The 17,383-nt window shown below is 42.5% G+C and overlaps 1 protein-coding gene across 3 annotated transcripts in view; it reads right to left on the bottom strand.

Moving 5' to 3' along the window:
- Positions 1-17,383, bottom strand: part of LOC109912598 (hexokinase-1) — a 240,029-nt gene that overhangs the window by 15,996 nt on the left and 206,650 nt on the right. For all 3 annotated transcript variants that reach the window (XM_048608741.1, XM_048608742.1, XM_020512029.2), the window contains 2 exons: positions 2,628-2,776; positions 145-264 (listed from right to left, as the gene is read on the bottom strand). In XM_048608741.1, coding sequence (XP_048464698.1) covers positions 145-264; positions 2,628-2,776 — 269 coding nt within the window. The remainder of the gene's footprint in view (positions 1-144; positions 265-2,627; positions 2,777-17,383) is intronic.

The raw sequence follows: 17,383 nt of genomic DNA, 5'->3' as shown, positions 1-17,383 counted from the left end.
ACCCAACCCAAAACGTCAGCTTTTCTGCTCCTCTGATGCTGCCTGACCTGCTGTGTTCCTCCAGCTTTACACTGTGATAATATTAATTAGACCAAGAAACACTGAATTCTTAAAAAAAAATTTTTTATATATAACTGAGCTTACCTCATCTAAACTCTTCTGCTCACACGGGAAGGAAAAGGTGAAACCAAGAGGGAGCCGAGCACCTTTCATTCCCATGTAATCGAGGAAATCAGAGATGCAATGAACAATGTGGTCAAACAGCTGAAAATCAAAAGAAAATCAGAATTACTTTATTATCGGTAGGTTATCAGCACATAATTAAACATGAGCACCAATAAAACCACCTCTAGCATTTTCCACTTCCACAATCTGTAAGGATGGAACTGAGGCACAATCCCCACCTTGTTTAACTCGGGGTCACCCTTGACAGAACCCTCACGTACAGCCAGCCCCTATTTCAGGCTGCAGAATAAATTAAAACCCACAACCATCACCTTAATAAATTGGCCCGTCCCTCATGGAGATCACAGGCCAAGACCCTAAAGATCTCTGGCTCTTGCAGCACGTACTGAACTGCAGAACTGTGGCAGACTGATCTGGTGACACCAAAATTATCAGTATGCAACTCAGTTCAACAACGAGCATCACCACAGGTACTCTTTGGCCAACCCACCTCAATGGGCTCTCAATCCTCAGCAACATTTGTTTTTCCTCTGCTCTCTCCCATTGCATCAGGAGGATAACTGCAATAGGCAAGCTCCTGGAGAATGTCTGCTCCATTCCAAGATTTGCAAAAAATACCAATTCAATGGAAAACTAACATTTATACTGCATGTGAGAAAAAGCGTGTTGTATAAATGTTAGTTTCTCTCAAATTGGTATTTCTTGTGAATTGCCTCTTAACGAGTGCAAGATGAAAACCTTTGACAAAATGTGCCTTTTTTCAGCAATATTCAAGTTCTATACTACCAAATATTTCAAAGGAATGTTATAACTGTATCTTATCCATCTGACAAGGTGAAATCCACTTCTCTTAAAGTATCTAGGATCTGGCATTTTGGGGACTGTTAATTTTGTCTTGACTAATTGTTTCCAAAAAACTTCCCCATCACTAAGACTAGACTGACTGGTCAGTAGTTGCTGGGATTATCTTTATACTTTTTTTTTTAAACACGGGTGTAATGTTTGCATTTTTCCAGTCCTCTGGCACCACCGGTCTTTAAGGTAGATTCGAAGAGCCTCCATAATGTCCAGATAACATTTCTGAAGAAGGGTCCCGACCCGAAACATCAGCTTTCCTGCTCCTCTGATGCTGCCTGGCCTGCTGTGTTCCTCCAGCTTCACACCTTGTTATCTCAGACTCCAGCATCGGCAGTTCCTACTATCCCTGTAATTTCTACTCATGCTTCCTTCAGAATTCTTGGATGGATCACATCTGATCCAGCTGTCTTAAGTTTACACGCAGGAAGCAATCCAATATCACACCCTTATCAATTTTAAGCCTTTCAAATATCTCGGCCACCTCTGGGTAGAAATTACAATGTTTAAAAGACACTTGGATAAGAACATGAAAAGGAAAGGTTTGGAGGGATGTGGGTCAGGAGCAGGCAGGTGGGACTAGTTTAGTTTGGGATTGTGTTTGGCACAGACTGGTTGGACTGAAGGGTCTGTTTCTGTGCTGTATGACTCCAAGGCAAATGTAAACCATTGATTTGATCAATGCAAGTTTGAGGTGATGCATTTTGGAAGATCTAATGCAGGAGGAGAGTACACAGTAAATGGCAGAACCCTTAGATGCATTAACATATAGACAAATCTAAGCATACAGGTCCACAGTTCCCTGAAAGTAGCAACACAACTGGAGGTGGTGATCAGGAAGGCATGTGGCATGCTCGCCTTCAATCAGTCGGGGCATACAGTGTAGAAATCAGCAAATCATTTTGCAGCTGTATAGAACTCTAGTTAGGCCACATTTGGAATCGCGCATATGGTTCTGGTTGCCATACGATCAGAAGGATGTCGAGGCTTTGGAGAGGGTACAGAAAAAGGTTTACCAGAATGTTGCCTAGTTTGGAGGGTATTAGCTATGAGGAGGAGATTGGACAAACTTGGTTTGTTTTCACTTGAACATTGGAGGCTGAGGAGCGACTTGATAAAGTTTACTGAATTATGAGAGGTATGGTTAGAATGGATAGTCAGAGTCTTTTACCCAGGGTAGAAAGTGTTAATTAGTAGGGGACATAGGTTTAAGGTAAAAAAGGGAAAGATGAGATACTAAAAAGTTTTCTTTTTCTCAGAGGATGTTAAATGCCTGGAACGCACTGCCAGAGGAGGTGGGAGAAGCAAATACAATAGCAATGTTTAACAGGCATTTTGACAGATACATGAACAGACAGGGAATAGAGGGAAACAGGCCATGTAATGACAAAAAGGTTTTTAGACTTGGTGAGTCGAAGGGCCTGTGCCTGTACTGTATTGTTCTTTTGTTTTTTTCATATCTCAAAAATGCCCTGCTTTGTGCAAATCAGACGTTTGATTCCTAATTGCTCCCACCCACCTCTTACCATTTATTTCCTATTGATGTACCTCGAGAAACACACTAAACAACCAAGAAAATTACTTACCTCTTCGCCGGTCCCTTGCATTATCTCCAAGGGAATAGCATAGATTTTGTTGTGCATTTCAACTGTTCGTCTCTTGCCACTACGAATCTTCACAAGTAGAACACGGAAGTTGGTTCCACCGAGGTCAAGGGCTACAAAATCCCCATTTTCTGTAAACAAAAATTGAAGATATCTAGTAAATACTTTTGATCCTTGCTATCATAAAAATATAGATTTACATTATTAATATTAAAAATAATCTTAGTATTTATTTGGTTATTATTTTGGATTGGTACTCAAATGTTTTCACTGCTTTTCAAAGTAATATCCAATGATTCTCAATACCCACATTATTGAGAGAGATGGAGGTGTAATGGTAGTTGTCACTGTCCTTGAGGGAAGAAAATTTGCTATTCTGACCTAGATGTGACTCCAGACAATTAGTAATGTGGCTGACTCTTAATTGCCTTCTGAAATAGTCCGAGACACACTCGGGTCAAGGGCAATTAGCAAAAGTGCTTGCCGACAATGCACATGTCACATGACAATAAAGAAAGACAGGAGTACATTTATAAAATACCTTGTAATGATTCAAAAGTCAGTCATCAAGCTCTCCCACTGCAGCTGTCCACCCTACTGCCATTCCGCTCTTATTCTCAATTAATGATCCAATTCTACTTTAACCGGTTTTATGTTTTATCCAGTTTTAACCTGGATTATTGTGGCAGGCCAGGAACTTGCAAGTCAGGACCATTGTTAACTTTCAAAACTTAGCCAGAATTCACAAATAGCAGAAATAAATTGAAATGGACATAAAAAAAAAACCGAGAGAACTGTAGATGCTTTAAAATCAGAATTAAAAAAAAGTTGCTGGAGAAGCTCAGCGGGTCTGGCAGCATCTGTGAAGAGAAACCAAAGTTAATGTTTTGGGTCTGGTGACCTGAAGTTCTGAGGAAGGGTCACCGGACCCGAAACGTTAACTTTGATTTCTCTTCACACATGCTGCCAGAACTGCTGAGCTTTTCCAGTAATTTCTGTTTTTGTTTCAAAGAATCTACTGTTGCTGAAAAAAAAAAAGAGACTTTTTTGAAGCTTCACATCTTGCACTCAAGACAGACACAAGAATATCATTTCATAAAATGAAATAACACAGGGGACTCTGGTTTGTCGAGATGTATCATGGGGAATGCAATAGGGAACAGGGTTGACTCGTCTTCTTTGATTTTAAATAAAAGTTTTGGGATAGGTGCTTCCTGGTACATTCTCTGTGGCAATGCCTTGATCAAATAGCTTCCACTTGCTGTCTAATCAACATCCTGCTTTTATGCAGATAAATAGTTGTCCCTGAAAAGTGGTATTCCTGCATCTGTCCTGACGAGTGGAATACCGAAAGCTTTGACGGCATGTCTCTTTATTCAGCAATACTCAGCTCAGTGCTACAAAGTGACAATCTAATAGAGTTGTCATTCAAAGATACCTCATACTGAAAAAAAGCTTTCATTCATTCCTAAAAGCCAGTCAAAATCTCATAACAAAATTGGGAAAAACTGTCCCATAGACTAGATAATAACAGCCTGACACCAGTATTCTCAGAATCATACCTTCCCCCCTCCACCAATGTATAGTGGCAGCAGTTTGTACCATCTACGAGATGCACTGCAGCAGCTCCTCCGTTGCACTTTCCAAACCCATAACCTTTACCAGAAGAACAAGGGTACCATGCGCATTGGAACACTATCACCAGACAGCTGTACAGAATTGAACCAGACTTTATAATTCAGCCTGTTTTAAAGCGTAGTAGAAGCGTTACTCTTTAATTTTCTAGTGATGGAAGAATGCACAATTTATAATGCTCATTTATCACTTACTTGAAACAAACATCTGTTAGGTATTTAGTGTGGGTCTGGTGGTTAGCGTTTTCATACCTAATTTCCAAGTTAGGTTTTGAAATAGCAGTGCGACAGCACAAGTTTAGTTCAGCAGAAGGTTGATGCTGGGTGGTCTACTTATACTTCTTGTCTTTTCAGGTTGGTGAGGAGGACTTTGCAGGTTTACAGTGGGGGTTGCTTGTATCACATCCAGTACCTAGTTTGATGTTGGGTACTCTATTCTCTTGAATTCTTATTTGACTTTTCATTGGTCACTTTGTAGCGGATTGACAACGTGACCAGAGTGACTTCTCAAGTCAAGTCAGAAGGTAGTTAAGAACTTGGCTTGATAGAGGAGTACAAAATGATCAGAGGTATACATAGAGTGGACAGCCAGAGGCTTTTTCCCAAGTTGGAGGTAGCTATTACGAGGGGGCACAGTTTTAAAGTGAGTGAAGGTAGATATAGGGGAGACGTCAGAGGTAGATTCTTTACTCAAAGTGGTCGGGGCGTGGAATGCAGTGCCGGAGAGGGTAGTGGAGTCGGCTCATTAGGGGCATTTAAACGGCTATTAGATAGGCATATGGATGATAGTATAAAGTAGGGGTGGAGGTTAGATAGACTTTAGGATTAGGGTAAAAGTTTGGCACAACATCGTGGGCCGAAGGGCCTGTACTGTTCTCTGTTCTATGTTCTAAGATCTAACTGAGGCTGCATTTCACGTCATTTCATAACAATGTTATTCATTTAAAATAGATGTTAATGACTTCATTAAAAAAGTGGAAGGCCCATCATGCAAATCTGTGACATTTGACACAGCATTATTTCAAGTCACTCTGGTGCTAACTTCATGCACTTTCGTAAACACTGCCCTGAAACATCCTTTACCTGCTTTTCGGACCTGCTCCTGAAGTAGGAACCCATTTTGGTGGAACCAACACTAACATATTTCTTAGGGATGGGCATTTTAAAAATACAAGACTACAAACTGCATATGCCTTCACACCTGCTTATTGTAGCATCCAACTGGTTGTATAAGAAATAATTACAGCTTTGGTCTCATTGTCATAGCCAACTCAGAAACCAGAGGTTTTAGCAGAAAATCACAAGTGAACTTTGCAAGCATCGGAACACTAGTACAAGAATTTATAAGGGCGGCACAGTGGAGCATGGTGTGTGTGTGGCTGTGCGCATGTGCAGGGTGGCAGCATGGTGGCTCAGTGGTTAGCACTGCTGCCTGACAGCACCAGGGACACAGGTTCGATTCCAGCTTTGGACGACTGTCTTAGTGATATTTGCATGTTCTTTTCATGTCTGCATGGGTTTCCGCCGCGTGCTCTGGTTTCCTCCCACAGTCCAAAGATGTGCAAGTTAGGTGGATTGGCTATGGTAAATTGTCCATAGTATTCAGGGATGTGCAGGTTAGGTGCATTAGCCATGGGAAATACAGGAATGGAGTTAGGGGATGGCCTTCAGAAGGTCTGCAAGGACTTGAGTCAAATGGCCTGTTTCCACACTGTGGGGATTCTATGATTAGGTAGGTTCTTAGTCATATTGCTTTTGAAAATTATTTCATGTTTCTATTTTCATGCTATCGTGTGTTTATATACATCATTAAATGTTCACATAAAAGTTGAGCCCATGCAAAAGTGAGCCCTGTGACTTCTGGTCTAAGAAAAAAAAACTTTGCAGTAATAGTTAACATTCATGTTACAGGGATCAAACCCCCCTATAACACAGGGAACATTACTTTATTGTAAATGCATCCATTAAGAAGCTATAGTCCACAAAAAGGACCATAACCATATTTTCCCATTAGGTTGAAACAATTGATCAGTTATAGTTTGAGAGTAACCATTCCACAAGCATGGGGTAAGTTGAGGAAGCAGAGTCTCAGGAAATCTGTAAATGTATAAATACCAATGAAAATAAAGTACTAGTAAATAAATGATTTTAAAATCCACCAACATTTATGTTTTGTCTATTTATTCAAATTAGTTAAAATGATCAGATCAAAATGAGAAATTGTGTTGTAATAATTAGTTACTTACTAATTATTCTTATGGTTCATTTTTAATTCCTACAATTTATTATGGTTTTATTTGGATTTCACTTGGGCCCAAACACATCTAGCATCCTCGCCTCCCAAAACATCACCATGGTAAAGTTGACCCCATGATTTCTGGCACAAAAAATTCAAAATTCCATTTTTACAGTGGTCTATACAGTACAGAAAAGACCAGAAATGGTGATGGTGAAATTGGTACCCACCCCATGCCACTGCTACCACGGCCATCATCACCACTCAAAATCAACCCACATTCCAATCAGACAACGCAGATTGACAAAAATTGCATATTATAAAGGATATAATAGATTCTTAGAGTCAGTTTACAACACAGGAGGCCATTCAGCACATCATGTCTATGCTGGCTTTCTGAGGAGTAATCCAGTCAGTACCACCTGCACATTTGATCTCCAAAACCCTTCAGATTTCTTTCCCTCAAGTGCACAATCTACTTGAATCACTGATTGTCTCTACTCCCACCACACTTATGGGCAGCAAGTTCCAGGTAATTATCATTTTAGCAGTCGCTGCTTAAAGAAGTTCTTTCTCATACTGTCTATGTGTCTCTTGCCAAAAATCTTAATAAATAAATGTGTCCCCTTGCCCTGGCACTTTGATATCAGAGTGTTGTTTTCAAAAGTAAGGTCTTGTTCTTAGAAAGAATGGTAAACTAACTCTTAGATGAAGATGACAAGACGATAATAGGCAACCCACTTCATGAATGGCTGTCCCATAGATAAAAAGGATACCACATCGCTGGGATATTCTAAGTTTTACACAGTGCAAGTTACCTGCCCCTAGAATTACAATATAACAGTAAGTGCTGAGCACAGAGAGAGGAGTACTCAGGGTAGGAAGCGCCAGGGGAACCTCATGGGGCCAGGCCAATTCGTACACTAGGGTCAAAGAAGTTACAGAAACTAAATTTGAACTGGAAAAGACATGCAGGGGCCGAGAGAGCTCAAGAGCCAGATTCTGCGCAAGAGTAACTACGCCAGGGCTAGGTGAAATCTGCACTGGAGGATCCGTGCAGAAAACAAGCATAGAGTAGGCTCAGGGCAGAGGGGAGTTCTCATCAGCAGACCTTGTAGGCAGCAGATCTTATCGGTGATCCACAGACAGTAGTTGTCACCAAGCAGACAGAAGGCAGATGGGAAGGAAAGGAAGACTCAGAGAAGAATTTTCCAACACCTTGGCTAGAGAGGAGGATTCTGCCCCCATCACTTTAATGAGATCAAAACATTCCACACTTGAGGGCCTGTTTGTCCTCTAACGTCAGTGAAGCATCCCCAATTGTCACTGTTGTACAATTTCTTTTTCTAATTAACTTATCATATCTAAGCTATTGCTTCTTAATAAACCCAAACTGTCGGAAAATAACTCACAAATAATTGACGAACAGTGATTATAAACCCATCAAATAAACAACTGAGAAGGATGATGGACGACAGCAGTTAGAGTTTAATTGACTTTAGGTTTAAGAAGTTGGGAGAAGCAGCAGCAGCCTTTGACCGAAGTTACCACATCACTGGGATATTCTAAATTGCGACCAATAGATAGTTTAACGGAAAAGTTAGGATTATCGACAGGAGCTGTACTAGAAATTATAGAAATACGCAATGGTAATTATGAATGTGTCCTTGATAGGCTTTCGAAAGAGGTTATGAAAGGAACAATCTATTTAGAAAGAATCCAGGAAAAGTGCCCATTTGTACGCTTTATATCTAGATAAGGAAAATAAGGAGCTGTAGGAATTGATAAAAAGTCAGCAGGGTAAAAATGATTACCAGCAGGACTGTAACGTGCCTATTGTGCATAACGTGAGGAAAAAGCTGCGGGTAGACCCCGGGTTGTGACTGGACAAACCGGTTATTGATGATGAAGCTGATCATGAATTGGATGTCTCCCTTGATTTAGCAAAAATAAAAACATGTCAGGCTGAAAACTGTAAACAGATAGCAGTTGGGCCTGTTAAGACAAGGTAGGTAACCTTGGGAATGTAGTTGAGAGTGTTTCCGCAACTGTTCTATCCCTAGGTCCCACAAACCCCTACAATTTGCCTATCGACATAACAGATCCTCAGTGAATGCCATATCCCTAGCCCTGCACACATCCCTGGAACATTTGTACAACAAGGACACCTACATCAGACTCCTGCTCATTGAAGGCGGAGCTGTAGTCAACACTATTATCCCCTCCAGACTGATCTCAAAACTCCATGACCAAGATCTTGGCTCTGCCCTCGGCAACTGGATCCTTAACTTTCCAACCCACAGACCGCAAATCAGTGAAGATAGTCAACTGTACCTCCTCCACAATTACACAACACTGGAGCCCCCCCAAGGATGTCTCCTCAGCACCCTACTGTACTCCCTGTACACCCAACACCATTATATTAGGATGGATATCTAACAACAGTGAGTCAAAATACAGAAGACAGATGGAGGGCTTGGTGCAATGAGAACAATCTCTCAACGTTGGCAAAACTAGAGAACTGATCATTGACTTCAGAAAGAAAGGAGGAGAACACCCACCACTCACCTGCATCAACAAAACTGATGTTGAGAGGGTGGAGAGCGTTAAACTCCTCGGAGTGACATTAACAGAACACCTGTCCTGGACTTCCCACGTAGATGAGACAGTCAAGAAGGCACGACACCACCTCTTCTTCCTCAGGTAGCTCAGGAAATTTGGCATGTCCACAAGGACCCTCACCAACTTCTACAGATGCACAACTGAAAGCATACTGTCCAGGTGCATAACAGCCTGGTATGGCAACTGCTCTGCGCAGGACTGTAAGAAACTACAGAAGTGGTGTGCACAGCCCAAAGCACCACAGAAGCCAACCTTCCATCCACGGATTCCATTTAGATGGCTCGCTGCCATGGAAAGGCTGCCAACATCAATGACCCATCGCACTGCGGTAGTGATCTCTTACAACCTCTTCCGTCAGGCAGAAGATACAGAAGCCTGAACGCACACATCAGATTCAGGAACAGCTTCTTCCCGGCCATTGTAACAATGATGAATGGTCTCTCTAGCCTCAAATAATGCTGATCTTGCTAACGTTGATCTCGTCTAGTACACGCCCTATGCAATATGACCTACACCCTTGCTTACCATGATTTTCTTGTACTGCTCATAAACAAAGCTTTTCACTGTACTCCGGTACGTGTGACAATGAATCAATCAAAGCTACGTAATATCACCCAGGAACCAGAAGGCATGGGCAAAGGAGCAAGACCGTACACACCGTTCATAGTTCATAGAACCCCTACACAGTGTAGAAACAGGCCCTTCAGCCCAACAAGTCCACAACAACCTTCATTTGAAGAAAAGATGAACAAGTCCCATGTCTTCAGTGAAGTTAAAGAAACTTCTGCGAAAATTAGACTGCATTCATAAAGTTTCCATGATAGTTACAATGATAGCATCCCTTACATTGGGCTGAAGTCAGTACTAAAACAGGAGTAGTCCAAAAGCATCAAATGGAAATTGGAATACTCACCTTTGGTATAGTTAAATAGAATATATCAAGTGGAAAAAAAAGTGTAAATAAAATTAAATACTTAACAGCTTTTTCTTGAAGGTGTGTGCCTTGCTGATGAGTTATTTTTGTAATGAGAACTGAATCCTATGATATGGCTACCACCCAGAACATTGGGACCGGGCGGAAAGGGTGCACATGCACACCCCCCAACATTTGAACATTCTTTGGAGGCAGTGTGAGAATAGAACTGGTAAATCTTTATTTTCTTTCTCCATTTTAAAAACTTAAAATTCAGTAATCTGGTTCAAAGATTAATAAGGTTGCTGAGTCACCTGATGGACAGACAGTTGTTAGTCAAACACCTGAGGCTTGAATAGGGTCTCAATAAGTGTTAATTTCTCCTGGAGCTTAATTAGCACAAGTCGACCTAGTTTACCTCAGCTCTACCTGAGAGGGCCTGTTGAAAGTGCACCATCAGGAAGCTTCATACATTTAGGAAGGAGTGAAAACAAAAGCAGAAGTTGCTGGAAAAGCTCAAGAGGTCTGGCAGCAACTGTGAAGAAAAAAAATCAGAGTTAACATTTCGGGTCCGGTGACCCTTCCTCAGAACTGAGCCCTTCCTCACCGGACTCGAAACGTTAACTCTGATTATTTTCTTCACAGATGCTGCCAGACCTGCTGAGCTTTTCCAGCAACTTCTGTTTTTGTTCCTGATTTACAGCATCTGCAGTTCTTTCGGTTTTTATTTAGGAAGGAGCGGTTCCATCCAGGTGAGACACAGCCCATGTTAGGAAATAGTTTGGCAACTTCAGATGCAGCATAGGAATTTAATAGAGGGGAACATGTGTTTTCTGCTTGCTTTTTTGACTCAATTTGTAAGGTTTATCTTAAACAGGATCAGGGTGCAGCACAAAATAAAGTGATATCACAGGAAAATCATAAGATCATTTAGTTTGCAAGAGCTACTACTTTGCCTTCCTGCTATTGGTTACTTTCAGATTGAAGGTAAATAGGAGAAATATTTACTGGTTAAAAACTAAAAGATCAGTAGAAAATTTTTTAAGAACAAATTAAGAATTAATAAATAAGATGGTGGACCTCATTGTGGTTTAGAGTGAACAAATCAGTAGCAAACGTTGATTGATGAGGAACTCCAGCTCAGAGATGATGAGCTGGAGTCATGCTTTGAACACCACAAGTCATCAGGGAAGGGAAGAGTTACCTGAGGCGGTGTTTCAGGAAACAGTCACATCCCTTAGATTAACAACCTCAAAATCAAATCAGTGGTCAGTGACAGGAAGGTTTGACTACAAGCAAGGCAGGTAAGGAATGCAGAAGGGGTAGTGCTAAAGGAACCTCAGCCCTTGAATTTATCTTACAGATTTGAGATGCTTGCTCCTTATGTGCACAAAAGCAGGGCTGTGGGGAGGATGAGCAAACTGGCCACAGCACTACGGTACAAGAAATGATTCAAGAGAGGTTCATACCTTACAGACAATGTTCCAGACACCACAATCACCATCCCTGGTGATGTCCTGTCCCATGGAAGGACAGACCCAGCAGAGGTGGCGGCAAAGTGGTATATAGTCAGGAGGGTGCTGTTCCAGGAGTCCTCAACATGGACTCCAGACACCATGAAGTCTCATGGCTTCAGGTCAAACATGGGCAAGGAAATCTTCTGATTACCACATACTGTCCTCGCTCAGCTGATGAATCAGTACTCCTCCATATTGAGCAACACTTAGAGAAAGCACTGAGAATGGCAAGGGCACAAAATGTACTCTGGATGGTGGTGGACATTGAAATCCCCCAACAGTGGCCCAACAGCAGTACTACAGATCGAGTTGGTTCGGTCCTAAAAGGACACAGCTGCTGGACTGGTGGTGGAGGAACCAAGAGGGAAAAACATACCTGACCCCATCCTTACCAATCTGCCAGCTGCAGCTGCATCTGTCCACGACAGAATCAGTAAGAGTGACCATCGCACAGTCCTTGTGGAGATGAAGTCCCGCCTACACATTGAGAATGACTCCCACCAAGGCACTATCACCGTGCTAAATGGGACAGACTTCACACAGATCTAGCAACTCAAGTCTGGGCATCCATGAGGTGCTGTGGGCCATCAACAGCAGCAGAATTATACTCCAGCACAATATGTAACCTCATGGTCTGGCCCCACTCTACCATTATCACCAAGACAGGAGATTAACCCTGGTTCAATGGAGTGCAGCAGGGCATGCCAGGAGCAGCACCTGGCGTACCCGAAGATGAGATATCAACCTGCCAAAGCCACCAAACAGGACTACTTGCACGCCAAACAGCAAAAGCGCCAAGTGATAAACAGAGCAAAGCAATCCCACAACCAACGGATCAGATCTAAGCTCTGCAGTCCTGCTTCATCCAGTCGTGAATAGTGGTGGACAATTAAACAATTCACTGGAGGAGGCAGTTCCACAAATATCCTCATTCTCAATGATAGAAGAGCCCAGCACAACAGTGCAAAAGATAAGGCTGAAGCATTCGCAGCAATCTTTAGGCAGAAATGCCGAGTGGATGATCCATCTTGGCCTCCTCCAGTGGTCCTCAGCATTACAGATACCAGTCTTCAGCCAATTCTATTCAATCCACGTGATATCAAGAAACGGTTGGAGACACTGGATACTGCAAAGGCTATGGGCCCTGACAACATTCCGGCAATAAAAGACTTGTGCTCCAGAGCTTGCAGCTCCCCTATACAAGCTGTTCCAGTACAGTTACAACGCTGGTATCTACCTGGCAATGTGGAAAATTGCCCAAGTATGTCCTGTGTACCCAAAAAGCAGGACAAATCCAATCTGGCCATAAATCTGCTCCCAATCATCAGTAAAGTGATGGAAGGTGTCATCCATTGTGCTATCGAGCAGCAGCTGCTCAGCAATCGGTGACTCCCCATTTGGGTTCCGCCAGGGCCACTCAGCTCCTGACCTCATTAGGGCATTGGTTTGAACATGGACAAAAGAGCTATATTCCAGAGGTGAGGTGAGAGTGACAGCCTTTGATATCAAGGCTGCATTCGACTGACTGTGGCATCAAGGAGCACTAGCAAAACTGGAATCAATGGGTATCAGGGGGCAAACTCTTCATGGTTGGAGTCATACCTGACACATAGCAAGATAGTCGTGGTTGTTGGAGATCAATCATCTCAGCTCCAGGACATCTCTGGATGAGTTCCTCAGGGTAGTGTCCTCGGCACCCCCCATCTTCAGCTGCTTCATCAATGACCTTCCCTCCATCATAAGGTGGGGATGTTTGCCGAAGATTGCACAATGTCCAGTACCATTCGTGACTCCTCAGATACTGAAGCAGTCCACATTCAAATGCAACAAGATCTGGACAATATCCAGGCTTGGGCTGACAAGTGGCAACTGACATTCGCACCACACATGTACCATCACCAGTAAGAGACAATCTAACCATCACCCCTTGACATTCAATGGTGTTACCATTGCTGAATCCCCCACTATCCACATCCTGCGGGGTTATCATTGACCAGAAACTCAACCGGACTCAACACAAACACAGTGGCTACAAGAGCAGGCCAGAAGCTAGGTATGGCGAGTAACTCACCTCCTGACTCCTCAGACAGTGTGCACCATTTACACGGCATAAGTCAGGAGTGTGATGGAATATTTCCCACTTGCCTGGATGAGTGTAGCCCCAACAACACTCAAGAAGCTTGACACCATCCAGGACAAAGCAGCCTGCTTGATTGGCACTACATCCACAAGCATCCACTCCCTCCACCACTGACACTAAGTAATAGCAGTGTGTCCTATCTACATGATGTACTGCAGAAATTCAAAGATCCTCAGATAGCACCTTCCAAATCCACAACCAACTCCATCTATAAGGATAAGGGCAGCAGACATATGGGAATACCACCACCTTCAAGTTCCCTTCCAAGCCATTCACCATCCTGACTTGGAAATATATCGCTGTTCCTTTACTGTCGCTGGATCAAAATCCTGGAATTCACTCCCTAATAGCATTGTGGGTCAACCTACAACAGGTGGTCTGCAGCGATTCAAGAAGGCAGCTCACCACCATCTTCTCAAGGGCAACTAGGGCTAAGCAATAAAAGCTAGCCAGCCAGCGACGCCCACATCCCACAACCAAATAGGAATAAAAGAAGAAATACAGGGTTGGAATATGTGGAATCGGTGCAGGTAGAGTTGAGGAACTGCAAAGTGAAAAAAGACCTTGATCGGGAGTTATGTGCAGGCCTCCTACCAGTAGTCAGGTTCTGGGGAAGAAAATAGATCAGGACAGAGAAAAGACATGTCAGAAAGGCACTATCACAATAATCATGGCGGATGTTAATATGCAGACGGACTAAGAAAATCAGACCAGCATCCTGACGGCTATGGTTCTAGACAGTTTGTTTTTGGGCACCAAGGTAGCATTGTGATTAGCACTGTTGCCTTACAGTGTCAGGGACCTGGTTCAATTCCAGCCTTAGGTGACTGTGTAGAGTTTGCATGTTCTCCTTGTGTCTGTGTGGGTTTCTGCTTCGTGGTCCAGTTTCCTCCCACAGTTCAAAGATGTGCAGGTTAGGCTGATTGACCATGCTAAATTGCCCATAGTGTCCAGGGATGTGCATGCTAGGTGGATTAGCCATGGTAAATATGATGGAGGGGTGCATCTAGGTGGGATCAGTGTGATTCGATAGGCCAAATGGCCTCTTTCTGCATTGTACGGATTCTATGACGGTAGCCAATCCCAAAACAAGGAATTTATGAACTTCAGATTACTTTTGGAGCAACTTGGTATAGAGTCCACTAGGGAATAGGCAATTTTGGATTTGGTGACATGTAACAAAGCAGATTTGATTAGGGAGGTAAGATGAAGGCATCCTTAAGGGCCAGTGACCATTATCGGATAGAACTCACCTCCAGTTTGAGTGAGGAGGAATCTGATGTAATGGTGTTAACAATTGAGTAAAGGTAACTACAAGGATGTGAGGGAGGAGCTGGTCAGAGTTAATTGGAGGAGCAGCCTAGCTGGAAAGATGGTGCAGCAGCAATGGCAGAGTTTCTATAGGTAATTGAGGAAGCACAGCAGAAATTCATCCCAAGGAAGACAAAAAAACATGAAGGATAAGGCAACGCAGGGACAGTATAAAACAAAACGAAAAACAGTGAAGAATAGTGGGAGGCCAGAGGATTGGGATGCCTTTAAAAACCAGCAGGCAATAACTACAAAGCAATAAGTGGAGAGAAGATGAAATAGGAAAGTTAGCTAGTATGATAAAAGATTGCAAGAGTTTCTTTAGATATATAAACAACAAGAGAGAGTTAAGAGTGGACATTGGAGTGCTGGTAAGAGCTTAGAGTCCATTATTAAGCTTGCGATTGTAGAGTACTTGGAAAGCATGGTAAAATACTGTTGAGTCAAGGGGAGGTCACGCCAGACAAATCTGTTAGAATTCTTTGTGGAGGTAACAAGCAAGTTAGACAAAGGAGAACCAATGGATGTGATCTATTTGATTTCTAAAAGGCCTTTGACAAGCTACTGCACAGGAGGTTGCTAAATAAGATAAGAGCTGATGGTGTTAGGGGCAAGACAGAGACATGAATCAAGGATTGGATAACTGACAGGAGACAGAGAGTGGGGATAAAGGAGTCTTTTTCAGGAACTGAGGGACTGTTGCTAAGTGTGAAGATGACACAAAGATTGATGGAGGGAAAGGTAGTGCTCAGGAGGCAGGAAGGCTGCAGAAGGACTTGGTCAAGTTAGGAGAATGGGCAAAGAAGTGGCAGAAGGAATATAATGTGGGGAAGTATGAGCTTATGCACTTTGGGAGGAAGAATAGGAGTTTGGACTATTTCCTTACTGGGGAAAGGGTTCAGAAGTCTGAAGCACAAAAGGATTTAGAAGACCTAGCTCAGGATTCTCTTAAGGTTAACATACAGGTTCAGTTGCCAGTTAGGAAGGCAAATGCAATGTTAGCAATCATTTTGAGGGGATCAGAATACAACAGCAGTTCTATTCAGACTGTATTGGGAATACCGAGAACAGATTTGGGCTTTGTATCAAAGGATGGATGTGCTGGCCTTGGAGCAGGTCCATAGTGGGTTTACAAGAATGATCCTGGGGATTGAGGACTTATCATACGAGGACTGGTTGAGCACTCTGGATCTGCACTTGGAGTTTAGAAGGTTTACTGGGGGGACAGGAAAAGGGTGTAGAGATCTCAATGAAACTTACAGAATACCGAGAGGCCTGGATTGGGTGGGACGTGGAGTAGATGTTTTCACTAGGACTGACAAAGAACCCAAGGGCACACCCTCAGAGTGCAGGGTCGAACCTTTAGACTGAGATGAGCAGGAATTTCTTCAGCCAGAGAGAGTGGTGAATCTATGGAATGCATTGCCGCAGAAGGTTGTGGACATCAAATCATTGAGTATTTAAGATAGAGAGATAGATAGATTCTTGAATAGTAACGTAATCAAAGGTTACAGGGAGAAATCAGATTGGGATTGAGAAACGTATAAGCCATAATTGAATGCAGCAGACTCAATGAGCCAAATAGCACAATCCTGCTCCTTTATCTTATGGTCTACATTTCCTGGAAGTCAAAAGTTTTTGGGATACCAATGTAAACATGAAGTGATTATTACACCTGAAGTAACTAACAAGAAAGAATACATGGCAAAAATGCACTGAAGAACAGGTCTCAGACAGGTACACATACTTGACAAAGTGGTTATTCTGGCCTGGAAGAGCACAAAAATAACTTAAATAACAAGATACTGTATTATCCAGAGAGAAACTAAGTTTAAAACAGAGAAAGTGATATTGGTAAGAGGAGGCAAAAATTAAAGAAAGATAAATTTTGGATTGGAACAATTGGAGACTAAGGGGGAATATACTTAAGAAATGCACAAGCTGGGTACAGGTGAAGGGAGAGGTGGAGAATCTTTTAACTCTGTGCATAATCTGCCACTGTAATTGAATGTACAGTAACCAGCTAAAAAAGTGTCCTCGAAAGCCCAAATTCAATGCAGAGTAACAAGAGAAGAGATGAATACTACCATTGATATTGTTGGAAGTTGAGTATAAAGGAAATGTTTGGTTAGCACATGTTGGTTCACTACCTTGGGCCAAGGCCAAGGGTCAAAAGGGGAGATGGTCGAGTATGGAGGTTCCCAAAAAACTGATTTTTCCTCATATGTGGCATGAGATTTAGTTAACGGTTATTACAGCAGTAACTAACATTCCAAAATTTTAGCAAATGAAAACAAAGGGAAGAATTAAAAACAGAGGTCATAATCCCCATTGCCCCAGCATCAATTTATCTAGCACCAAACAC

The sequence above is a fragment of the Rhincodon typus genome, chromosome 20 (assembly GCF_021869965.1).
Source record: "Rhincodon typus isolate 14 chromosome 20, sRhiTyp1.1, whole genome shotgun sequence".
NCBI classification, from domain to species: Eukaryota; Metazoa; Chordata; class Chondrichthyes; order Orectolobiformes; family Rhincodontidae; genus Rhincodon; species Rhincodon typus.
This window is presented reverse-complemented; position numbering and strand designations above follow the sequence as displayed.